The following is a 22,616-nucleotide window of genomic DNA, read 5'->3' on the forward strand; positions in this document are numbered from 1 at the left end:
TGTGACCCATGGGGATATAGCCTGTCAACAGAAGACATTCATATGTTTGCCCATGACATCTGTACTGAAACCGGTCCTAAGGACATAAGCCAGATGCTATTCTGGAGTCCAGAAGGCAAGGCTCAGACAGCTGGCAACTCTAATAAAGCCACAGTCCCCGCTCCCAAGGCTCTCACTCTCTTTTATTGCTTCTGTATTGAGTAAAGCTCGTGAAGTCAAGTGAAAGACAGTGATACAACTCAGTCCAGTAGTGAACCTATAATCAGAATAGTAGGTAAAAAATCAGTCAAGCTAGGTGAATCTCAGATATTGTGCATTTACTGTTGGGAGATTTTTGCATGCTTTCTGGATACAAGTAATGATGCACATTTGGGGTGATACTTGAGGAAAAGGAGACATCGTCTGGCCACAGTGCTTTGTAGCAATTCCTATAGATGAACTGATGAATGGCATTTAGGTACATGTTGACCATAATTCCAGCTTATCAAGACTGCCCCCTTTCCTTGACTATTTGACCTCTGGCTGCTAGATAGACCACTTCCTCTGAGTTATTCTGAATGTTGGTATATAAGAGATGGAAAGATACTCTAAAAACACAATTTCTGCTCTCCGGAATTTTACAGAGCTAGATTTTTCTCAGTGTAATGGCCAGAGAGTATTTAAATGTATGTTTGAAAGCTGAATTCTCTTAATACAGTGACCACCTATGTAATTTATTCTTCAAACTATGATGCATTTGAGAGGGAAGTGAGGGTTGTTAGTCATGATGGGGCAATAGCTCTAGACCAGGAGCATCCCAACCAAATTAGGACGTACAGTTGGCCTAACCTCTTAATGACCATGAAGCCAAAAAAAACGTATCAAGGCATATATCCAACTAAGTGCTACTTAGTTTTTCAAAGAACTGACCAGGATTTATAAAAAAAAACTGTCACTGCCTTTGGTGAGATCTAAATAAAAGGTATAAACTGACTTCTGTTTCAGGCCAGGGGATTGGCAAAAAGGAGAGATATACAATCAGTACTATCATATTTAAATATCAGAACTTCTGTACAGTTTATAAATCAATCAGGGGCACTTAGATCATAGTTAGAAACCAGGGCCCAGGAGCCTGCGAATTCCACATTACCTTCAGAGGAAAAATCTGGCAGGGAATCTCTCATGTTGAAAATTCTCAGATAATTTTGTTGAGATAAAAAGTTATTGTCTTTTGCTACTTACTTGGTAAATTTCTAATTAGTAAATTTATTTCCATATGATAAATAGTAAATCACTTCTTTTTTAAAACCAGTTTAACAAATTTAAACTCATGGAAAGAAACCTACAAGTCCATATTCTGTGTCTTTCTTGTATTTTGTTGTTGTTTTAGGGGTTTTTGTTGGTTTGGTTTTTTGGCCTTCATATTTCCTATTGCAATTCCTTTATGATTTAGACCAATGCTTCTTTGGTGTGAAGAGAGAAATACAATTTGGTCCAAATCTTTTACTTTGTTTTCAAGTTAGTTTGCAAGCACTTTCACTAAATTTGGGTTCATATAAGCTCTATAGTAGTAGAGTGGAAATTATATTTCTGTTGTATACGCATAAACACACACAATGTTGCAGGTATAATTGTATCATATAAATCTAAGGCTTATCTTCAGGGGAACATATTGGGGGAGACTTACTTAACATTTGATGAGTGATGCTGTATTGTTAGTTTTATCTTCACGCTTCATACATGTTGTTTTATTATTGAGTCACTGAGCCCCTTCTATATACATCATACCCATTTTGCAAGTAGCCTTGTTAGATTGGCCTTCATCCTTTCTCCCCTTTATGTCCAAGCATACAAAGTTAAGTTCAGTCCATGACTGTGATAGGAGGATTGGCCTTTTTAGGTTTGTTCCTTTATCAGATGCCCACCAGCCTGTCCCTCTGTAAGGGCTCCAAGCCTGGGCAGCGCTAGCACACTGCAGGCAGTTTCTGGCTATGCCTCAGTAGAAAAGCCTGCATTACCATGCAGAGACCATGTAGCAAAGGAAAAGGACATGATTTTGCATTTCCTAAAGCACCTGATTATGTCTCCAGCAGGCCCAGAGGACCAGGCCTTGCATCGTCTCCTGTTTTAGGTGCTCTCAGTTTGAAACCAGCTCCTTAACCTAGATAAACTGTTACCAGGATCACATTTGCCTCACCCCAGCCTGCAGTGCTGACCTCAACATGGCTTCAGGTCCCTGAGTGAATATTCTCCCTAATTAGATCTCTCCAATACAGATTTCTAAAAACCTCAAACCAGCCTTTAATCTGACTTCTCTTTTTAGTGATAAAACCCCTAAACAAAAGCATGCTTCTTTTACCTTGTGAAGTATCCTTTTTTCTTACCATAAGAGAATTGAAAAGTGGTGATCCTATGAAAAGTAGTATAATTATGAATATTTGTGTTCTTTTCAGCTAAATTATCAAGTCACTAATGTGCAGTGATAATGCTTTTCTTTTGATGTGTGAAGGCCTCATATTATGTGTGCTAATTTAATAGAATGTGTAATACAGACATAATTAATAGGATTGATGATTAATTTTGAAAAGTGAACAGCTTTGTCTCATTACTTATAATACCCCTCATTTGGGAACTCATCCTTGTACTAGAAAGAAACTAAGTAGTAATTACCCAATCATTTTAATGGAACACTTTCAGATTCCCTAATTTTTTTTATATTCCAGTTTTTACATAAATACACACAAATTTAGATTTTACTTTCATAGGCTGTTTGACTGTAATGATGGCTTAAGGAATGGGGAGCGAGAAGCAGAAGATGACTCGAGCATATCAATCAGGTGAAGATAAAAGGTCTGGTGGGAATTCTCATGTATGATGGCAGATTTGATATGTGGTTCCTCGTAAACAGCAGATGCCTTCCGTATGACACACTTCATCATGCAAGATAGCATCGTGGCCTCATCACAGACTGCATCCTACCTGCCTTTCTAGAGCAAAACCGATTTCTGTGAGGTCTTTATTCCATCACTTGTAAATGACAGTAAATAATTCGGCTTGCAACCCTTACTAAGTGCCTATGGGGATGCTGGCCCTGACCCCATCACCCTCGCTCTGATGTTTGTGCTGGTGATGCTTCTGCCAAGGACAAGACTCTAGCAGCTTCTCTGAGGGGCACCACCATCAGCATCCCAGTGGGCCTTCATCGTGTTCAGAGGCTTAGTCATTTCTGGACAAATATTATAAAGAAAGAGCACTACACTGGTCATAAAGATCTTTCTTAATTTAGCTTATGAGGTCTTCAAATCCATATTGCTGCAGCGTCATAGCTGCTGTTGACTCTGCAAATGAGGATGCTCAGGTGTGCCCCCTCGATGAAGCCAGTCTCATAGAACAGGATGTTCCTGAGTTAGCACCTCCTGTGTTGGCCAAGTCCTTATTACCCATGCATAGAATATTGTTTTGAAACTTGGACTTTGGCAAGTATTTATTTATTAGTAACCATGTGTTATTTTAGAAAATATTTGAGGTCAGATATTTAAAGTCCTATTTGTTGGCTGGAAATCTCTGAGTCAGTACATCCTTCTCACTTAAGAAATTTTTGTCAAAGGTCTGTTCTTTCTGGATGCTCGTTGGCTCTTTGTATCTGTGTGTGTATATTTCTGTAGAGAGATGAAATTATATGCTTATATGTTATAAAAGTATGTATGTGCAAGTTATACATATGTGTGATGTAAACAAAATTAAGGTACTTTCTAAATCTAGTATCTTTTAAGTGTCTTTAAGTATCCCATACCTTTAGGGGTCTATGAAAGTGAGTTCTGTTATGAGCGGCACCCGGTCATATACTTTTCTGATTAGAGGTTAGCTATTTTTTTTTGTATTGCATGTATCTTATTATTTGATATAGAGCTTTCATGTGGAGTTAGGCTGGCTTGGCACACTCCATTGGTTGTGATGGTATGATTCTGCCTCCCCTTTATTGGGATCTTCAGCTAGAAAATGATTAATAACATATCTCCCTAGCAGGGCAGTGTCTACAGTTTGTCAAGCCAGTCTTATATGACATTCATTTTTGTTTAGATTTATGTTTATGATTATGCTAATTTGTTGAGGTATCTTTTCTTAGAGATTACAAATATAAATAGTATCACTGTGGAACATCTGTTGACTGTTGTGTATTTAACTCAGCCCAGAAGTCAAACATAGCAAATATTTAATTCTACATCTCTAAGACATACACCCACAGAATTAAATGTCATATATTTTTAAGCCATGTTATGATAACTGGCATCTCCATTGCAGCATTTTTCACAGCTGTTTCTCCAGTATGTTTTCTTAAATACTTCTCTGTATTGGAAAGAGAGCTTACTTTGGAGCCAAAGGGTACATTCTAGCTTTATGTGTCAGTGACATAAGAAACCATAGCTGAATTTCCCATCTATGAGATGGGGGCAGTAATATTGTTCTCTGCTTCACTAAGATGCTATGAACAGTAAATGACATGGTGCACATATGTGAATATATTAGTCAACACAATGTGAATTGAGGCTCAGCTCAGTTCAGTGACTGACAGCTCTTCTAGCACAGAGTGCAGCTGATCTGGGTCACATGTCAGATGGGTTCTGGTATCGCACTTTGAATACAGCACCTGCCTCTCTGCGAGCAAAAGGTCTGGACATAGCATCCCGATGATGAGCTATTGGAGGATGAGAATATTTTAGATAATACTTCCATGGTGTACCTCACGCTGCACACTCTTGGCTTGAATAGCCGACCACTGCTTTCATCACCACATTGTGATCCAGGAGGAGACAGCATGCTTTCTAAGGCTTTGTAGTACAGCTGGCTTGGGGCAGCACCCTGCACCCAAACCTCAGAGCTTTACTGTCCTTTCATACCGCTGGACGTTACCAAAGGAGAAAGAATGGAGCTCTTTTAGTTCTGTTTACTTTGGAGGCTAGTCCCATTTGAGGAGTCCGTGGACTTGCAGTGCATGATCCGCCATGATTCCTCCAGAGTCCAGGGCATCTGTAACCAGAGCATGCTGTCATCAGGAGGAGCCCCAGGGTCCTTCCTGCACATTCTGCAGAGCTCTGGGTTCCTGAGGTCCCAACACTGCAACCCCGGTGGTCCCAAATAGTGCGGAAGTGATTTAGGTAGAAGGGAAGGGGAGTGGGACGCTTTTCTGTGTGCTCTTTGAGGGGCGTAAAGCTACAGACATTTTGGTCATTGTGCACTGTGCTAACTTTGGAATGGGTCTCAAGTTGTCGCAACAGAAATACAGTGTTTGATTTCAGTTCAGGTCTTCTCTGCACCCTGGGAAGCACCTCATCCTGTATGCACCATACACTGCTTTCTCTTCACACCCCAATGTCCCTTTCAGGCCCGAGCCATGTAAACAGATATTCCAGTTTCTGTGGTTAACTTCAGCTAAACCCCTGAGTGGCATTGTCCTTGGGCTCCAGCACACAGTCTGATTTTAAAGAGGTCTGTTGCACAGAGGGGAGGCTGGCACTGGTGTTTCCAAAGAGATCTACTAGCACATGCCTTTCACCCCTTATTTCTGTCTGGTGATTGGGGAAAGACTTTCTCCCTACAGAGGGTTACATTTCTGATGAGGAAATGTGATCAGGCCTGAAGTCAGCGGCAGACTCTGGTGGGGTACTCCCAATCATACACAGGCTGTGATGACAGGAACCTTCTCTGGGAATCCAGTGGGTTCCACTCTCAGGTTTTATTAATAAGATTCTGTACTCTGTTCCACAGATGACATCTATCCTAAAGGAAGTATTCTGTTTTCCTCATTTAGGCCACCTTCATCTTCATTGTACCTGCCTCCCTTTTAAAATGAATACATTATATATTTCCAAAATGGTTTCTGTGTATAATCTCCATGGAGGATTGTCAGCCTTGTAAGAGATGGGACCTCAGTTAAAGTTGAAAATGGAATATTTCCCTGAATTTCCATATATGAAGTGCTTAATTGACCCATAACATACACATAATGCATGGATTATGTCCTACCACTGAGAAAGTCTGTCCTTTTTTCGTGCAGCGGGAATCAACCAAAGTCCTCGTGTTTACCAATTTGGTGAGGTTTCTGCTTCATGGAGCTCTGGAAAGTTTTTAGGTTTTTTTTAGTAACTTTATTACTTACTTTTTCCGGTATGTTGAAGAAACTTGAAAGGTTCTTTTGGTCTCTAAAATACACCTAGACTCCCTCCCCAAGAAATAGAACAAAATAAAGCACAAATGGACTTCCAAAAAAGGTCTTAAAATGGTGGCCAGATCTGCTTTCAAAGTATTTGAGACATTATATATAGAGGTAGGAGTTGGCCTGCATGGCAATATTTGTCTCAGTTTTCTCCTTCTATATAAATGAATTAAGAGCAGATGTTTTACTTATTAAAAGCTAGAAGTTACAAGGTACTCAAGTTTTTAGTTAAATCAATAAATATTTTTTGCATTTTTAGCCAAAAACCTTTACTCACGTGCTGATAGAATACTACGTATATTAGATCTGTGCCTCGTTGCAGTTGTCTGTGCTAACCTGCCTTTGATTTTAGCAAGACTTCAATTGAGATCCGCTTTTCCATTCTTCTCCAGTCAAGAAAGGTCCAGTGGGCTAGCTTATTGAAAATCAGTCTTAATCTGTGCCTTTGAGTCTGTGCACCTGTTGGTGACATGCGAATTATTTGCTCAGATTCCTTCTTTGTTGCAGTTTCTGTTTGTCTCCTCTTTATATTAACAAAAGTAAAGCTGGTTTCTTAAACAGGAGGCACATATATTTGATTTCTTCTCCAGACATAGGGTTTGTGCCCAGCACATGCCCAACTTTGGGATACAGAAATGAGGATAACAGGCCAGGGATCTGGGTATTTTATCTGTTAAAAGAAGATAAAATACAATAGTAGCATTTTATTCCTCTGTGGCAGTTAGAGAAAGATCACTGCAGTTCAGTGTTAAATTTATAAGCTAAAATTTTGGAAAGTACTTTCCCTACACTTCCCAGAGTCAGCTGCTTCACTGGTCATTCTTGGCTGCCTTTGTCACCCCCTTTTCTGAGTCCCTCGATACCCATTAGTATACCTCGTACCTTCTCACACCTGCCTGAGTGATCTCACTAATGCTTTCTGTAAGTCCGTCAGACCTCAAACTTAGGAAACTGCATTGAATTAGAGCACTGTTAGCTGGGCCTGCAGTTTGCACAGCTTTCCAAAGGATTTAGCACATGAGCCTGGACCTGGAATCCTATAAAGCTGATGAGATCCTACCAATCCAGGAGGGTCTCCTCAAGGCAGAGGCCTCACCTGCTTTGGGCACCACTACGTTTCCAGTGTTCAGGACTGTGCCGTCCACAACAGTGTGTAGAAAGGACAAGTACCCCCTTCAGTACTGCATTGAATTATTTTGTGGTGAGACTTATTCTGAGAATAAGAACTGCATTTAGTTTCTTGGCTTCTGGGATCCCAGAGCAGATTACTTCTCAGGACTCGAAATAGTGCCCTGGAAATTTGAAAGACCTGATGCTGTTTCTATAGCTGCCTACCTTCTTCCCAGGAAGTGACTCCCACACCGACACTTTGACTTCATGACCACCACAACTAGATTTAGAACCTAAAGTATCTATACAGGAAAGTCGTCTCCTGGCAGCATTTGAAGAGCCCAACTGTAGTGCAGGTTCAAGTGGATCTTTGTTTTCAGATCCTTCCACTGAGGAAAGGGGAAAAAGTCTGAGACTCTTCCTTTTCAGAGGCTAATGTATATTCCTCATCGTAGTCAGATTCCAAGCAAAGCCGGAGCTACCACATCAGTGATTTGAAACACTAAATTGGATCTTTCTAGAGGAAGGAAGAAAACAGCACAGCTGTGGATTCTAGGGTTTCCCCAGCTATTAGTTGGCTTTATGGTATAATTAGTAAAAGAGCTCAAGAGTAAAAGCCAAGTCCCACTTTAACAAAAGAAGAAAAGAAGATGGCAAAGTTTAAACAGTTGGAAAAGTCGGCTTTGAAGGAGTTAACATTTCAAGACCTTGCACTTCTTCCTCCCCTCTTGTGTGAACCAGAAACAGGGAAAATGAAAACAAAAACATGGAGTTCTCCAAATTCCACCACTGAAAGACCTGGCGTATTTTTACTGTAGTCATACGGGATGCCGTGTAACAGCGTTACTTATATTTGAATCCAAAAAAGATAAAACATGTCTGTGTGCTCCTGGACTTAGAAAATTCCTTGGAGGGAGCCACCACGCACGAGCTCTCTGGGCTCCTGACACGCTGTTGGTGATGACTGTGGAAGCCAAACTCCATCCTGCAGTGGGGACTTTGTTTCTGAAGGAGGCCAGAAGTCGTTTAAAGCCAGTCTGACGGATGAGAGAGGCCAGAGCTGAGGAAACCAAATACCGAAGCTGATCTAAACCAAGGAGTGGCCATAAAATAGTAACTATCTTCATTGCATGTGTCAAAACTTGGATGCCTCTGCAAAAGGAAAATTCTAAAGCTGTGTGAAGCAAGGGCAGTATTGTGGGAATACATTTATAGCCCTCTACAGTGACTGCTTAGAAGGGGATCATATTTGTTTGGATATATAACTCCTGATGTGTTTGTCCTAAAAATAAACCTTATTATATTAGTGTCATACCTCATGTTTTTCTTGGAACATTCTCCACTAATCCTCTTCTTCCGAGAGAGATGTTAGAGATTTGCCTAAGGAAGACCATGAGTCCTCAGTAGCCACTTCATTATCTGTGTTCCTTCACAGGACTGTGCCAGATGTATGATGCAGTCAGTTGAAGGGTAGATTACCTTTGAAGATGAAGGCCTTAACCCCCAACAAATGCCAGGGGCAGAAACTCTAAGTACTCATGTTTTTAGAGTTAGTAATCACCACGTTCATTTGTGTGGCACCAGGATGTGGCCCTTCCCGAGGTCACTCTGCTGGGTACGTGGTGGGCAGAAGGTGGGTGGCAACTCTGGAGCCTCACCTACATTGGTTCCTGTCCTGGCCTCACCACTTCCTAGCTGTGCATCTTGGGCAAGTCATGTAATCTCCCTGTGCCTCGGTTTTCTGTGGAATTGGGGTAATACCCCATTCCATTGGGCTGTGGAGATCAAATGGAACAGACTCCTTATATAAATCACTTAGCACACTGGCCGGTACATAGACGGCATTCAACAAATGGGAGTTCCTATTATTAGGTATCAACAAATAAAAATAATGTCCCTGTCAGTGTAAACAAACCAGTTAGAGTGATAAATAGAACAGTCAAAATTAAATGACACAGTCCACTCTGTAGCCAAATATAATCCGTGTAGACCACTTTTAGTTGGATGTTCCCATGTCTCTATTTCTACATCCTTCTTCAGCCAGAACACTTAAAATGCTCTTGTAAGGGATCCCTGGGTGGCGCAGCGGTTTGGCGCCTGCCTTTGGCCCAGGGCGCGATCCTGGAGACCCGGGATCGAATCCCACGTCGGGCTCCTGGTGCATGGAGCCTGCTTCTCCCTCTGCCTGTATCTCTGCCTCTCTCTCTCTCTCTCTGTGACTATCATAAATTAAAAAAAAAAAAAAAAAAATGCTCTTGTAAGTACCTTCAGTTAGCCTCTGCTCCTTCTCACAAAAGACCACAGTGACTTTATTACTTAGAACCTCGAATTGTATAGAACAGCCACCGTGTCTCCCTCTAAACTAAGTCATTTCTAAAACTGACAGCTTTCTCAAATGTATCCACATGTGCCCTGGAACGAGGTGGTATCAACAGAAAGACCATGTAAGAAATCAGAGACACCAAAACCCATCAGTGAGCCCAAATGACTCCATGGTTTCAGGCCTCTGTTTAGATCTTTGCCTTTCAGGTACAGTGTAGTCAAAAGCAGAAATATTTTTATAAAGCCTCATTAACCAAACTCTAATTAACTAATTTGGGCCACATAGCGCCTGGAAAAGATTAGTCAGGACTATGCAAAAACCAAGAATCCTCCATTTATTTCACCGGAAAATTCAGTAGAGTCTTAACTATGGCTTTGTTTTTAAGCACGTTTGAAGAAACCGACTTCACCGTTATGAAATGTATTGATAGTGTAGTTCAAACTGATTAGATGTGAAGATATCTAGGAAACACTCCCTGCAAGCAGTGGAGGGGAAGCGTAGGTACCACCCTACCTCTGGTAACCACAAGTCTGCTCCCTTTTTCTGTGAGTTTGGTGTTTTGTTGGTTTAGATTCCACATTTCAGTGAGATCGTGTGGTGTTTGTCTTTCTATTTCACTTAGCCTAATACCTTCAAGGGTCCGTCCATGTTGTAACAAGTGGTAGGATTTTTTTTTCATTTTTATGGCTGAATAATATTCCATTGTTCCATTCCATTCCATATATACATACATAACACAACTTCTTTGTCCATCCATCCCTTAAAGGATTGTTAGGTTGTTTCCCCTCTCCTGACTATTGTAAATAATGCTGCCATGAACCTGGCACCTCCAGTTTTTTAAACTTCCTGATCTCAAGGTGGGATTAATTTAGTTGAAAATAACCTTGAAGACAAGATGCTTCCGAGATAATCTGTGATGAGCAGAGCCTAAATGGAAGAGAGAGAAATACTAGAAGTATTTCTAGAAGTACCTGGAAATTCAGTCCTTGTCAGTCAGCCCACTCCCTGAGGGGAATGGCTTTATTGCAACCACTGAAGTCCCCAGACGTAGGACCAGTCTGCCTTGCTCTCTGAACAACTACATGGACCTGCTCCCGTGTCTCTCTGGGGGCTCCCAGCATAGTGTATCTCAGCCTTCCTTGCCACTTTGAATTCTTAATCTTCATTGAATTTAGGAAAAGATCTATTTTTGTAACAAAATCGAATAAGGAACTTTAGTTTCACCCAATATATATTCAGAGTTCTTGGCTTAGAACCCATCAACTCCAAGTCATTCATACTCTCTTATGTCATTTTATAAATATTCTTTTAGGCAGTGATCTACAGTTGCTGATCAGTAGTTACACGAACACTGTCCTGCTGGAGCTCAGCATTTGATCTTTGGTGTTTCTTCCATGGTTTAGTTTTCTTCCAGTCTGCTCAGATTCTTAAGAGTGGGCTAGTAGCATTCAGAAAGCACCACATCACATGGCCGGGGCTTAGCACCAGGCTCCAGTTACCCCTCACTATTTTCGTGTGTGTGTATTTGGGGTGCTGGGGAGTCAGGTGGGTAAGGCATGCTGTGTGTGTGTTTCCATTTTGCTGCCTACATACCAAAAGTAACTGACACTCATTGCAAAAAAAAAAAAAAATGGTGAGACAAACTCACCTGATTCTAACAATTATTATTAACATTTTCATTCTTTTTGGGCAGTTTTTAATTTTCCTCTTTACGTGATTGAGCTTGTGCTATACATGACACATTTTAATAACTGCCCAGTATTCTCTCATATGATTGCATTGAGTCATTTAAACATTCTCTTATTGTTAGATAGCAATTTTTCCCCTAACTTCTTGCAGTTGTAAATAATATTGTGATGAACATCCACCAGGAAACACTTACTTTTAGGCCTTTTCTGATTATTTTCTTGGGATAGATTACTAGAAGAATTATTGACTCAACGGGATATGAATTCTGTAGAGTCGTAGGAAGGGTACTCCCAGTTTTGCTGGTAACCCCCATGCTCCACTGCTTTCCTACGTAAGCTCCCAGTGACTGAAATTTGTCCTCTTTGACCTTGTTGCACCCCACATTGACTGTCCTACCAGCAGCTTCCTGCTTGTGCTCACACAGAGAGGCCTAAGAGTTGGAGGATTGATCACTGCATTCTGACTAATCTACTGGCCTATCAGGAGGAGTTTGATAAGGCCTGACCTGGGCCCTCACAGACCCACCAGCTATTTCTCAAAGCAGTAAAATGATTCATATGTTGGAATTACCTCTGCATGGCCTCCAACGCGAGAAGGGTTGGCCTTTGTGCATCCTCTTCATCAGCATCCATATCCTGACAGCTGTTTCTCAGAAATCTCTCAAATCTAGCCTTGCCTGTCCATCTCCATCCACTCTGCCCTAACCTAGCCCATGTCACATCCCTGTGAACAGTATCCTCAACATCATCTGCCCATCTAGTCCTCCATGTTGGCCTGTTCCAGAGTTCTCCTCTTACCAGCAAAGCTGGTAAGGCCCCTCCCCTACTCTATAAGAAGGAACCCGAAGGTGCCCCTCATGGCCTCTCACCATCTGACCCCAACTCCATCTCCAGGGTGGTGCGTGTGTGCATGCACACACATACACACACACACCCACAGCCTGACACTCTCACTGCCCTTCCAACGTGACAAGCTGTTGGACACACTGTCTTCTGTGTGTTATACCTCCCCCCTCCAGCTTCCTTGTCTTCTCTCATCCCTGAGAGTAAAACATGAACATCGAGTCCTGAGCAATGCCTCCCCCAGCTCCTCCGCAGGTGGTTTCTTTGCCCTTAGTGCCATGCAGCTCTGTGTTGAAGTCACAGAAGCAGCAGTTACTGTTGTTGTTCTGTGGAGAGGAGTCCAGTCCCCAGGCCTGTCCCACCACATCTCTGCCATCTGCCGGCTCAGGGTCGCCGTCCTGCCTTCTTCCCCATGGACGAGTAGAGTTTGTATAATCAACGAATGATGTCTTTATAATGTTTAACATATGATTATTCTTAATATCAATGTAATTTTGTATAGATAATTTTAGCCTCATAGATGTGAGTAGATTAATTAAATAACTTAAGATGTGTCTTTGCCTAGGTCCTGAGAAAATACAAACCAGTGGTTGGCCTTGACTTGAACCCCTTTTTACGAAGTCCCCATCCTTCCTGAGTTCATGCCTAGAGTTCATTCCCTTGCTCCTTTTCTCTAAGAGGACTGGCAGAGATGTCTTTGGAAGGAAAAGCACAACAGAAAGTGCTGGACGAGATGGGCAAAGAGTTTAACCTTCTCTCTTCTAAAGTCCTTGCATAGTAATCCATTATTCAAATTTTATGCCATGATATTGGACCATCATATGAGCTGTTACAAGGTTTATGTAAAATATAATCAGTGATATTGCTTCATGAAGAGATGTTTCCTTTCATAAAGAATTCTCTGCGTAATAGACTCTAGATTTGATGGCAAATCTAATGTCCTCAATGAAGAGTTGGCTGGAGGTCAGAATATTACTCGAATTGAGTTCATTAAATGATTCTACTGAGCCATTTGACATGTGCATTTGAGATCTCTTAATGAAGTTGCCTCCCCTGAGGATTCCAGGCTAGCAGAAACTTCTATCATGGGTTTGGTTTCAAAGCCTACAGTTCAATTTTTAAGCCTAACCATTTTGCACCAGAAGACTTTCTATGGAACATTCAGAAATAGAACAGAGTATGTTTTTTCATATATAATGAGAAAGCATTTCTGTTTACAGCTAGAACTTCCTGTGATTGCTCAGTATCTCTTGTTGAACCGCAGGCAGCAAGAGAAACTATGAAGAAATGTTGAGAAACAGAGAGATTGTGCGTTGTAACACTTGATGTAGATTCCTTCCTGCACCTGCTTACAGAACTCCGCAGCGAACTAGACTTAGCTGTGGAAATAGAGCATAGTAGAGGAATAGGAACATTATCAGCACCATTCAGTAAGGCACATTGTGCTTGAGTAATTGTTAAGAAGAGAACGTAGACACCAAATACAGATGAGAACATTTCTGTCAGCACCTCTGGAAAAGCTCAGTGGGAAGCTTTGAGCTGGGTCTACACAGACAGCGGCCTCTAGCCACCTCAGAGCATATGGCTGTGGGTTGGGGTTGCTCGAAGAACATGACGCCTGATGCCCACACGTTTCTCATCACTCCCACAGGCATCGTAGGCTCCATCCTCTGAGTCTGGGCAATAGCACTGTTTCTGGTTAGAGCTTCCCAGATGCCTTCCAGGAAGAACCTGAGCCTCTAATATCACTCCTTTCCTAAGGAACTTTCCTCCCAGATTCCTTTATAGTTTTTTAATTATAAAAAACCTGTGATCTGGGGATCCCTGAGTGGCTCAGCGGTTTAGCGCCTGCCTTTGGCCTGCCTTTAGAGTCCCGGGATCGAGTCCCACATCAGGCTCTCTGCAGGGAGTCTGCTTCCCCCTCTGCCTATGTCTCTGCCTGTGTGTGTGTGTGTGTGTCTCATGAATAAATAAATAAAATCTTTGAAAAAAAAAACAAACAAACAAACCCTATGATCCATGGAGCTGCCTTTAGAATCTGAGCATAGAATTTCCTCAGGGAGCAGGAGTCATCCAGTTACTGGCCTGTCCAGTGAAGAGGAAGTGCTGCTGCCCATTACCCCAGTGGTAGGCTCCATCTTAGCTGGCCACTGGGACTTCACTCTGAGCCACTGTCCTTGAGCTCTAGGAAGAAGGACTGGCTGTAAAAATGTGACCACTCATAAATAAGCTCAAGTAAACCAGGAGGCAGCACTGAATCCAAGAGAAAAGAACTTTCTAGAAAAAAGTTGGGGGAAGGAGGAAATGAGGATGGCAAGAGACTGGAGACGGAAGAAGAGCAGAGGATTTTAAGTTATAAATTCTTACGCATAAAAATAACTTCTAAAAATACACTGTTGTCAGGGCACCTAGGTGGCTCAGGTGGTTAAGAGTCTGACTCTTGGTTTCAGCTTAGGTCATGATCTTGTGTCTGAGATCGAGCCCCATGTTGAGCTCCACGCTCAGCACAGTCTGCTTCAGATTCTCTCTCTCCCTCTCTCCTCCCCCAACTCTCTCTCACAGTCTGTCTCTAAAATAAATAAAATCTTAAATATATATATATTTGTCAAAAACCATTGTTTGCTGGAAATATGGTTTGAACTAAAGTGAGGTTGTTCCTAAAATAGAAATGCCTTTGTTGACAAGAGGGAAAATCCATCCAGCATCACTGAAGAATGAAGGAAGTGGTTCTGTCGGCATCTGGGGCGGCACAGGAGACACACTCGTACCCCGTGGCACACCACTGTCCTTCCCTACTCTGAATCGTTTACAAAAAGATGAACTGAAAGTAGGAATTTCGGGAGTCTGCTCTGTAAATATATTCAGCTGGACTTTTTTTTTTATCTCTTTCCACGTAAAACATCTGAACATGCCTCTACCTATTTGTATTTGTGTTTTATTCCTGTAGTATGTTCACCAGCCACCCAATGTGATTGAATTTGTATTTTTTGCAAAGGTGACCCAGTGATGCTTACCCAGTGGGTCCCATTCCCACCTGGGTGCAACAGTCACTGCCTGGTGTTAGTCTCCATGGCCCTAGGTCATGTTCAGGCCACAAGAGGAGAGCCCCGAAGCCTCTCCTGAGCCAAGGAAGCTGGCAGTAGGGAACAGGGGAGACCAAAGTTTCACCACAATCTGGCAATCCTAAATCATCTGTCTGTGCAAAGCTAGACAAAGCTGTCCCAATGTGTTGAGATTCTGTGCTTTATCACATCAAGCGACTCGACCATTTGCTGTTCTTTTCACTAGAAGACACGATTCCGAAGAAGGTGGTGTGCCACTTCAGTGGGAAGGCCTACGCCGACGAGGAGCGCTGGGACATTGACAGCTGCACACACTGCTACTGCCTGCAGGGCCAGACCCTCTGCTCGACCGTCAGCTGCCCCCCTCTGCCCTGTGTCGAGCCCATCAACGTGGAAGGCAGTTGCTGCCCAATGTGTCCAGGTACGTCAGCCGCTGTGGCCGAGCTGTAGTAGTGACGGCACGCGAGAGTGCCGCAGACTCAGAGGCTGCCCCACTGCTTCGTGAGGCCCGAGCAGTGCGTGCGCCCAGCCAAGGGCTTCCCTGAAAGATGGGTTTGGGGGTTGGGGGCTATCTTGAGAGAGTGACGACAAAGTGAGTGCCTGTTTATGGTTCCCTGCGAGGATTGCTCTGGTTCTTCGATTTGCATTCTCTAAATGTTGGTGGCAGTGCAGCCTGATAGACGTAACAGGCTCTCGATGGCACTTGCCCTGTCTGGGCAGCACAGGGGTGGCACGGCACCGGGCTAGCCTGGTGAAAATGGCCCAAGGTCGGACACTGCAGGCAGTCACTTAAGAGATGTTACAACGGGAATACGTATCAGAACCAAAGTGGAAGAGCTGCCTTTAAAGGATGCAGCTCAAAAATAAAGGTTGCAGCTCTGTTCAGTCTTTGTCCAGTACCTCAGTCCCAGTAGTCCCCAGGCTGTCCCCAGCTGCCCACTCCAGAGCCGTCTGCCCAGCCATGGAGCACCCTCCCGCCCCCCCTCCCCGCACCAGGCCTTCTCCTCCTTTCCATGTCTGTGGCTCATGCCCTAGTCCTCTGCCCCTCATCCCAGCAAGGTGGGCCCGAGCCCGGCAGGGGAGCCTGCAGGCAGCTGTCCAGACCTCCAGCCCTGAACCGACTCCCCAGCAGTCCAGACCGCAGAGCGCACACTCTGGGAGAGTCAGGATCCTTTCCGTCTTCGTCTTGGTATTCGTGTTTCCTTGTTGCACTATGTTAGAGAATCTTATTCCGTGCCGTCTGGTAAGCCAGGGCTCATGCCAGCTGTGCATCCGTACTGTGTGGTTGTTAATGGGATCGTCAGTCAAGCCCCACGAGTTTCATGGTTTGCATTCACTCACCTTTTGTGTAGGTGCTGTGCAGACCAGCCCTAATTGAGCACTTCTGGAAATGTCCACTTATCCCTGTGAAGGAGGGGATGTTTTGCCAGGTCAGGAGGCTGAACCCTTTTCTGCGCCTTCAGTTGTGTGCTCTTCTTCCTAGTTTCATCCCGTGGGCCTGTGTGAGGTATAGATGGAGGGTCAGAGGTTCACTCTGTGGGTGTATCTCACTCTGTCTACACCTGGGAGAAAATTAAATCCTTGAGTGGGACACCAAGACCAAGGAAGACCTGTATTTCTCCTGGGGGTTAGCATGTCTGCTCCAGAAAACTGTGTCTCACAAGTTCCAGACCCACCTTCCCAGGCAAATGCTTCTGAGGTACAGATGGGGAGACCTGACCTTTTTATTCAACAAAGAGTCATTAGTGCCTGTTGTACGCCAGCACCATTCTAGGCCTGAGGAGACAGCAGAGAAGGAAACGGTGCCCGTCTGCCCAGAGCTGATGTTTTCGTGGGGAGGGACGGGCAGCAAACAAGGAAACGGCAAAGAGCCTCTGGGGTGAGGCGAGGAAAGTGTCCCCAGACAAGCGGCAAAGGAGAAAGCCCAGGTGGTTTTGTTTTACACGGGATGATCTGGCAAGGCCTCACTGTGATCAGATGACATTTATAATGAGACCCCGAAGAATTGAGGACTCACAGGGAAGAGGAGAACCCTCTGGGTACAGACAGGGCAAAGCCCCAGCGTGGGAACACGCTGTGCACGTTCAAGGCCAGCCAGGAGGCCTGTGCGGATGGGCCCAGTGAGCAGGAGAGCGAGGCAGGCAGAGAGGCCACCCTGGGAGGGGAAACCTGCGGTCTCACAGGATCGCAGGATTCTGCTGAGTGGGAGAGAAACTTTGGAGGCAAAGAAAGGAAGCTGTGTGATGGATGTGGAGGGTGAGAGTGGAAGCAGAGACCCACCGGAGGCTTTCTCGGTAATGCAGGCCGAAGTCGGGAGTGGCCTGGCCCTGGGCAGTGGCTCTAGAGGTGGAGAAGTGCTTGGGTTCAGCCTTTGTTGTAAACAAAGAATCAGTAGGATTTGAATAGATGTGAGGAGAGAGGAAAGGAGAAGCGTGGATGGCTTCAGTGAGTTCGGGCTACAGCAGAGATTTACGGCTATGGGGTAAAGTCAGTTTGGTTTGAAGCAGTTTTACTTGGGAATCTCCACTAAGTGGAGAGAGGGAGCAGACAGTACGTATGCAAACTGGGGTTCCGGAGAGACTGGGAATGGATCTGTGCACTGGAACTTGTCAGCCACCAATGGTTTTTAAGCCTTGGGATTGACTGAGAGCCCCCCAGGGAGTGAGTGTGATGGAGAAGAGCCGCCAGGACTGAGCCCAGAGACCCTCCAACTTTGGGAGACTGGGAGGGGAGGAGGGAACCAGCAAAGGAAACAGAAGGAGCCACAGTGACATGGAGGAGATGGAGATCTGTGACCGGAAGCCAGGGAGAACTGGGGAGGGATGGGGGAGGTGGATGGGGAGCCGTCAGGCATCCTCACTTGGAGACGTGGAAACTAATCGCTGTGCATTTAGCACTGGCCCAGTCGCCCTGACAAGAGCCATTCTGGCACAGCGGTGGAAGCTAAGTCTAATTAGAGTGGTTTCAAAAGAGAAGGGGTGGGGTGAATCCGCCCTTGCTACGGGGTTCCCAAGTAAGACTTCCGTCGGCGGAGTGGCCTGCGGCTCCCCCGGGATTCAAGCTTGACCTTGCAGGACAGCTGGGCTCTCTCTGTTGGAGTGAAAGGAAGAGTGTAGATGCTTTTTGGGAGTAGGGAGGCTCATCTTTGAGCAGGAGAATGACACGGTCACGTAGTTGCTTGGGGAGGATTAACAGGTGATATGCAGGAGGGACTAACGCAGAAGGAGAGGCCAGGATGACTGTCCCTCACATTGCAGATATCCCAGGTGTGAGACAGCAAGGGCCCAAATCCACATGGTGGTGCTAGGAATAGAGGTAAAGAGGCACTCTCCTTAGTTTGTGAGGTTAAGAAGGTCTGAGAGAGTGCATATATTGCTAACATTATGAAAGATTTCTCCAGTGACTTCTTAGGATTTACTGTGGGATTGAAACTCAATTCCTGTAACTCTCCTTTCTGCCTCTGATGTACTGTTGATGAATCATTTCTCCATCTTTTCTCTAAGCAAACTTTGCAATCAGTCGAGCTTTGCCACCTAACGTTTGATGAAGTGTGTCCTTCCAGGAAGGTGGATTCCTGTCCTGTCCTCTCACTGGCTCACTGTGTGATCTTAGGCAGGTTCTTCACTGGCGTTCCAGGCTTCCATTTCTCATCTAGGTAGTGCATGGCACCTCCCTCTCTGCCCTCGGCACATAGCGACTACCGTTCTGGATAGCTTCACTCTTCACAAAGCATTTTTCCCCCTCTGCTGTCTTACGTTAAGGGTATAAAACCTGTGAGCTGGTTAGCCAGTCAATACGTGTCCCATTTTACAGAAGAAACTGAGGCTCCTGAAAGTTTAGTGGATTATCCAAAGTCAGACAGCTGGCAGCCCGTTGGCAGCCTTGGGAGTTCTGGTCCTACACTGACTTCAGGTTCTGTCTCCAAAAAAATGGTACCTCAACTTGTGAGCCCCAAGCATCCTGCCCCCATATTCCAGGAAAGGACATTTTTAAAGAAGGGGGCTCTTACAATTGGCCGGATGCCTCTGAAAGTAAAATATCTCCCCACTAAGTGGTTTTGGGTCCGTCTGAAGTTCAGATCAAATACGACCACAGGAGTAATTCTTAATTGTGACCATGTGTCCTGCCCAGATGGAGTTTCACGTCAGCAATGCCAGCCGCTGTCAAGGGCTCTTAAAGTAAATGCCAGAAGGGCCTGGGTCTAAGCATGGAAGTACAGTAGCTCCCATACTTCTTTTTGTTTGTCTAAGTCGTTTTTTGCTGAAAGACTTCTCTTTTTTTGGCACAACCACTCAGAGACTGTGCCACTTGTGAGTTCACACGAAAGGCAGTGACCCTCTCTCCTGGCACAGGAGCTGCACCAAACTAGAGCTCTGGCTATCTTGTGACAAAGGAGGAGGTATAGGTCGACTTTAGTCGAGACTTTAGTACTGAGTTTCATGGAGAAGACAGTACCGAGGGCGGGCTGGAGCCGCTCAGCGGCGAGGAGCACCTGCCGGCGGGAGAGTACGAGGGCAGGACGGGTCTCGCTCGTGGCCGCCTCCCCAAAACGTTGCCCATGAAGGGCTCAGGAAGTGTTTGTGGATGGGGTGATATAATCAATCACTCTGTAAGGCCTCCCCCCTCATCTAGGGCAGACCCTCTGCCTTTTCCAGTTGCCTGCCAGAGCCTTTCCAAGCGCCTGCAAGAGCAGGACTTGACCCCTGCACCCCATGCATCTACGCATGTGCAGATGGGAGGCACGAGGATTTCAAGACTGCTGCTCTGCTGCTGTCACCCAGGAAAACCCTGAGGTGAAGAAGAACCGATCCCAGCTCTGGGGGCCTCCAGGAAGGGGCTTTGGCTGCTTAGCTGTTGATGCTCCCAGGTCCAGTGGAATAGATCTCATTGGCCTTTTCTGCTGAGCTCCCTGACGCCAGTGGTAGGTTGGCCCCTGTTGTGATGGGGAAGGTTCAATGCTGCGTGCTGGACCCTCAGGGGGAGGCGCTCAGGGCTGCTGTGGCATGGAAGGAGGTCACCTACATATCAAGGTCACTTCTCTTTCCGAACTCTTCTGAGAAATTCCTATCACGTAATCAGGGTTTCTCAGTGGGTGAACTAAACACCATGCCTACACACCCACCCCGATCACCCACCGTAGGCCTACAGAACCAGGCCCTGTGAGAATCAACACATTTTATAAGGTCTTTAGGTGATTCAGATAGGACAGGAAGGTTTGAGAGTCACTGGTTGCACCAGGCCCCTGCTTCTGTAAATAATATTGTCAGTAAATTCTCTTTTTAATTCTGGAATTTTCAGGTATCCTTTCGAAACTGTGTCTAGCCCTTGCCATGTCTGAGGTGCCAATCCTGCACACTCAGAAATCCCAGTATAACTTTTGACTCTCCAAAAACTTAACTACCATGTAGTAGCCTACTATTAACCAGAAGCCTTACCGGTATCATAAACAGCTGATTAACACATACGTTGTATATGTGTCATATACTATATTCTTAAAACAGAGTAAGCTAGAGAAAAGAGAATATTAAGAAAATCATTAAGAAAATACAATACCGTGCTGATAAAAGACCACATCTGAGTAGACCCAGACAGTTCAAACCCAAGTTGTTGAAGGGTCAGCTGTATTTAAGTAAGAAAGCAGAAGACTCAGGGATGAAGGCCAAAATAACTTTATCCTCGGGGACACCAGAAGACCCAGGCTGTGGCATCACGGAACTGGATCTGAATCCCATCCCTGCCAGTCCCTGGATTCGTCACCATGGGTACTTCACTTAACCTCTCTTTCTTCCCTGGCAGGTACTCCGTTAACACACAGTGGAAGCAGAGCAGATACTCTGTTCCCTCTCATTTTCCCCTTCTCTCTAATTCATCTTGTGGTTCACTTCTTGAAAGGCAGGGGACCGTGGGGTAGGCAGCAATCACTGTGAGCAGAGAGAATTATTAGTTGTCTTAACTCCTATAACTTGTACTTTATGTATCTTATTTTGGACTAAATTAGGCCACTAGTGAATACTTAGTATTACCAATGTTGAGTAACCTTATGAAAGTTAGTTAATAACATGCCAGAAACTGGCCAAAAATAGATATATGATTGATGCAGACTTTTGTGTCACCTTTTGAAAATAGGGGTTCTCAAGAATTATTTCTCTAAAAAGGTTATTAGCTGGATGAAAGAATATATAAATATATTTGCTAGGAACCAGGGAAAACTCTGAACTTTTTTCACTGGTCCATTTTAGAACTTAGCTTTAAAAAGAAAAGAAAAAAAAAACCCTGATATTTGGGATAAAGAGTATTATTCTTCTTAGTCTTGTTTCATGTTGTAGTATCTTACTGATGAGAGTGCCTACATGATCAAGTTAGATAATGGAAATCTGTTTACTGAAGATCATGTTCCAGTCCACATGGTTCCAGTGGTAACCAAGTTGCCATTTAGTACTTGAGCCAGGCCGCATCGCATCGTGGGGGGTCTGCGTACAGTCTCTTCCCATTTAGGGGAGGGATTGGAGGGAAATTGGCTAAGAAATGCATAAAGAGCACAAGATGCTTTTACTTTTTCACTTCCTATGACATGTTTTATACAAATGATTCAACACTCATGGAGGAAAGAAAAGCCGTTATTAAGGTATAGTATTTAGCTGATGGAAAGCAAAAGAAATCTTTCCATTCTAACCAGTCCCTATCAGCTTGCACAGAACTACAGGACCAACATGAAAAAGAGCTTCTGACCCTGGTGGAGGAGAAAACTTTCTCTCCCTCTTTTACATAAGACATGTTTCCCACACTTGCAAAGGTAGTGGCTCTCTAGCAGTAATGATGTAAATGCAGAAACTGGATCTTTTCATGTCCCAGGACATATTGTACTGAATTGAATGCACCGTCCATTTGGATTGAGGAAACAAAAGTCCACAATAAGTAGCTCCTCCATCAGCTCTTATGAAAAATGTGCCTTTCTTTTAGAAATGTATGTCCCAGAACCAACCAATATACCCATTGAGAAAACAAATCACCGTGGCGACATCGACCTGGAGGTTCCCTTGTGGCCTACACCAAGTGAAAATGACATCATCCATCTTCCCAGAGGTAAGCGCCAAAGTCAATTGAGATCTCTGTAGTCTTACATATGATCTATTTTTTAAATTTTTCTTTAATGTCCTTTAGATATCTTTTTAAATGGCAGGCCCAAGTAATTCAAGTAACCACTCCAGGGAAGACCTCCCTGGCTATAACACAGTTAACCCAGAATGATAAAATAAGTCTGCAGGTAACTGGATAAAATGCCTCTTTCTGGCCCCAAAAGCTCAGAGACTAAGTGATGATGGAAAGAAATATGTTCCTTATCCTAAAAGCTTGGTATCTGGAACTTCTAAGCCAGCTCTCGTATTTGTATGTATGTA

The 22,616-nt window shown here is 44.3% G+C and overlaps 1 protein-coding gene across 3 annotated transcripts in view; it reads left to right on the forward strand.

The window, feature by feature from the left end:
- Positions 1-22,616, forward strand: part of CRIM1 (cysteine rich transmembrane BMP regulator 1) — a 184,877-nt gene that overhangs the window by 155,700 nt on the left and 6,561 nt on the right. For all 3 annotated transcript variants that reach the window (XM_038561256.1, XM_038561254.1, XM_038561255.1), the window contains 2 exons: positions 15,446-15,640; positions 22,180-22,302. In XM_038561256.1, the coding sequence (XP_038417184.1) occupies positions 15,446-15,640; positions 22,180-22,302 (318 nt within the window). The remainder of the gene's footprint in view (positions 1-15,445; positions 15,641-22,179; positions 22,303-22,616) is intronic.

The sequence above is a fragment of the Canis lupus genome, chromosome 17, assembly GCF_011100685.1.
Source record: "Canis lupus familiaris isolate Mischka breed German Shepherd chromosome 17, alternate assembly UU_Cfam_GSD_1.0, whole genome shotgun sequence".
Lineage (NCBI taxonomy): Eukaryota > Metazoa > Chordata > Mammalia > Carnivora > Canidae > Canis > Canis lupus.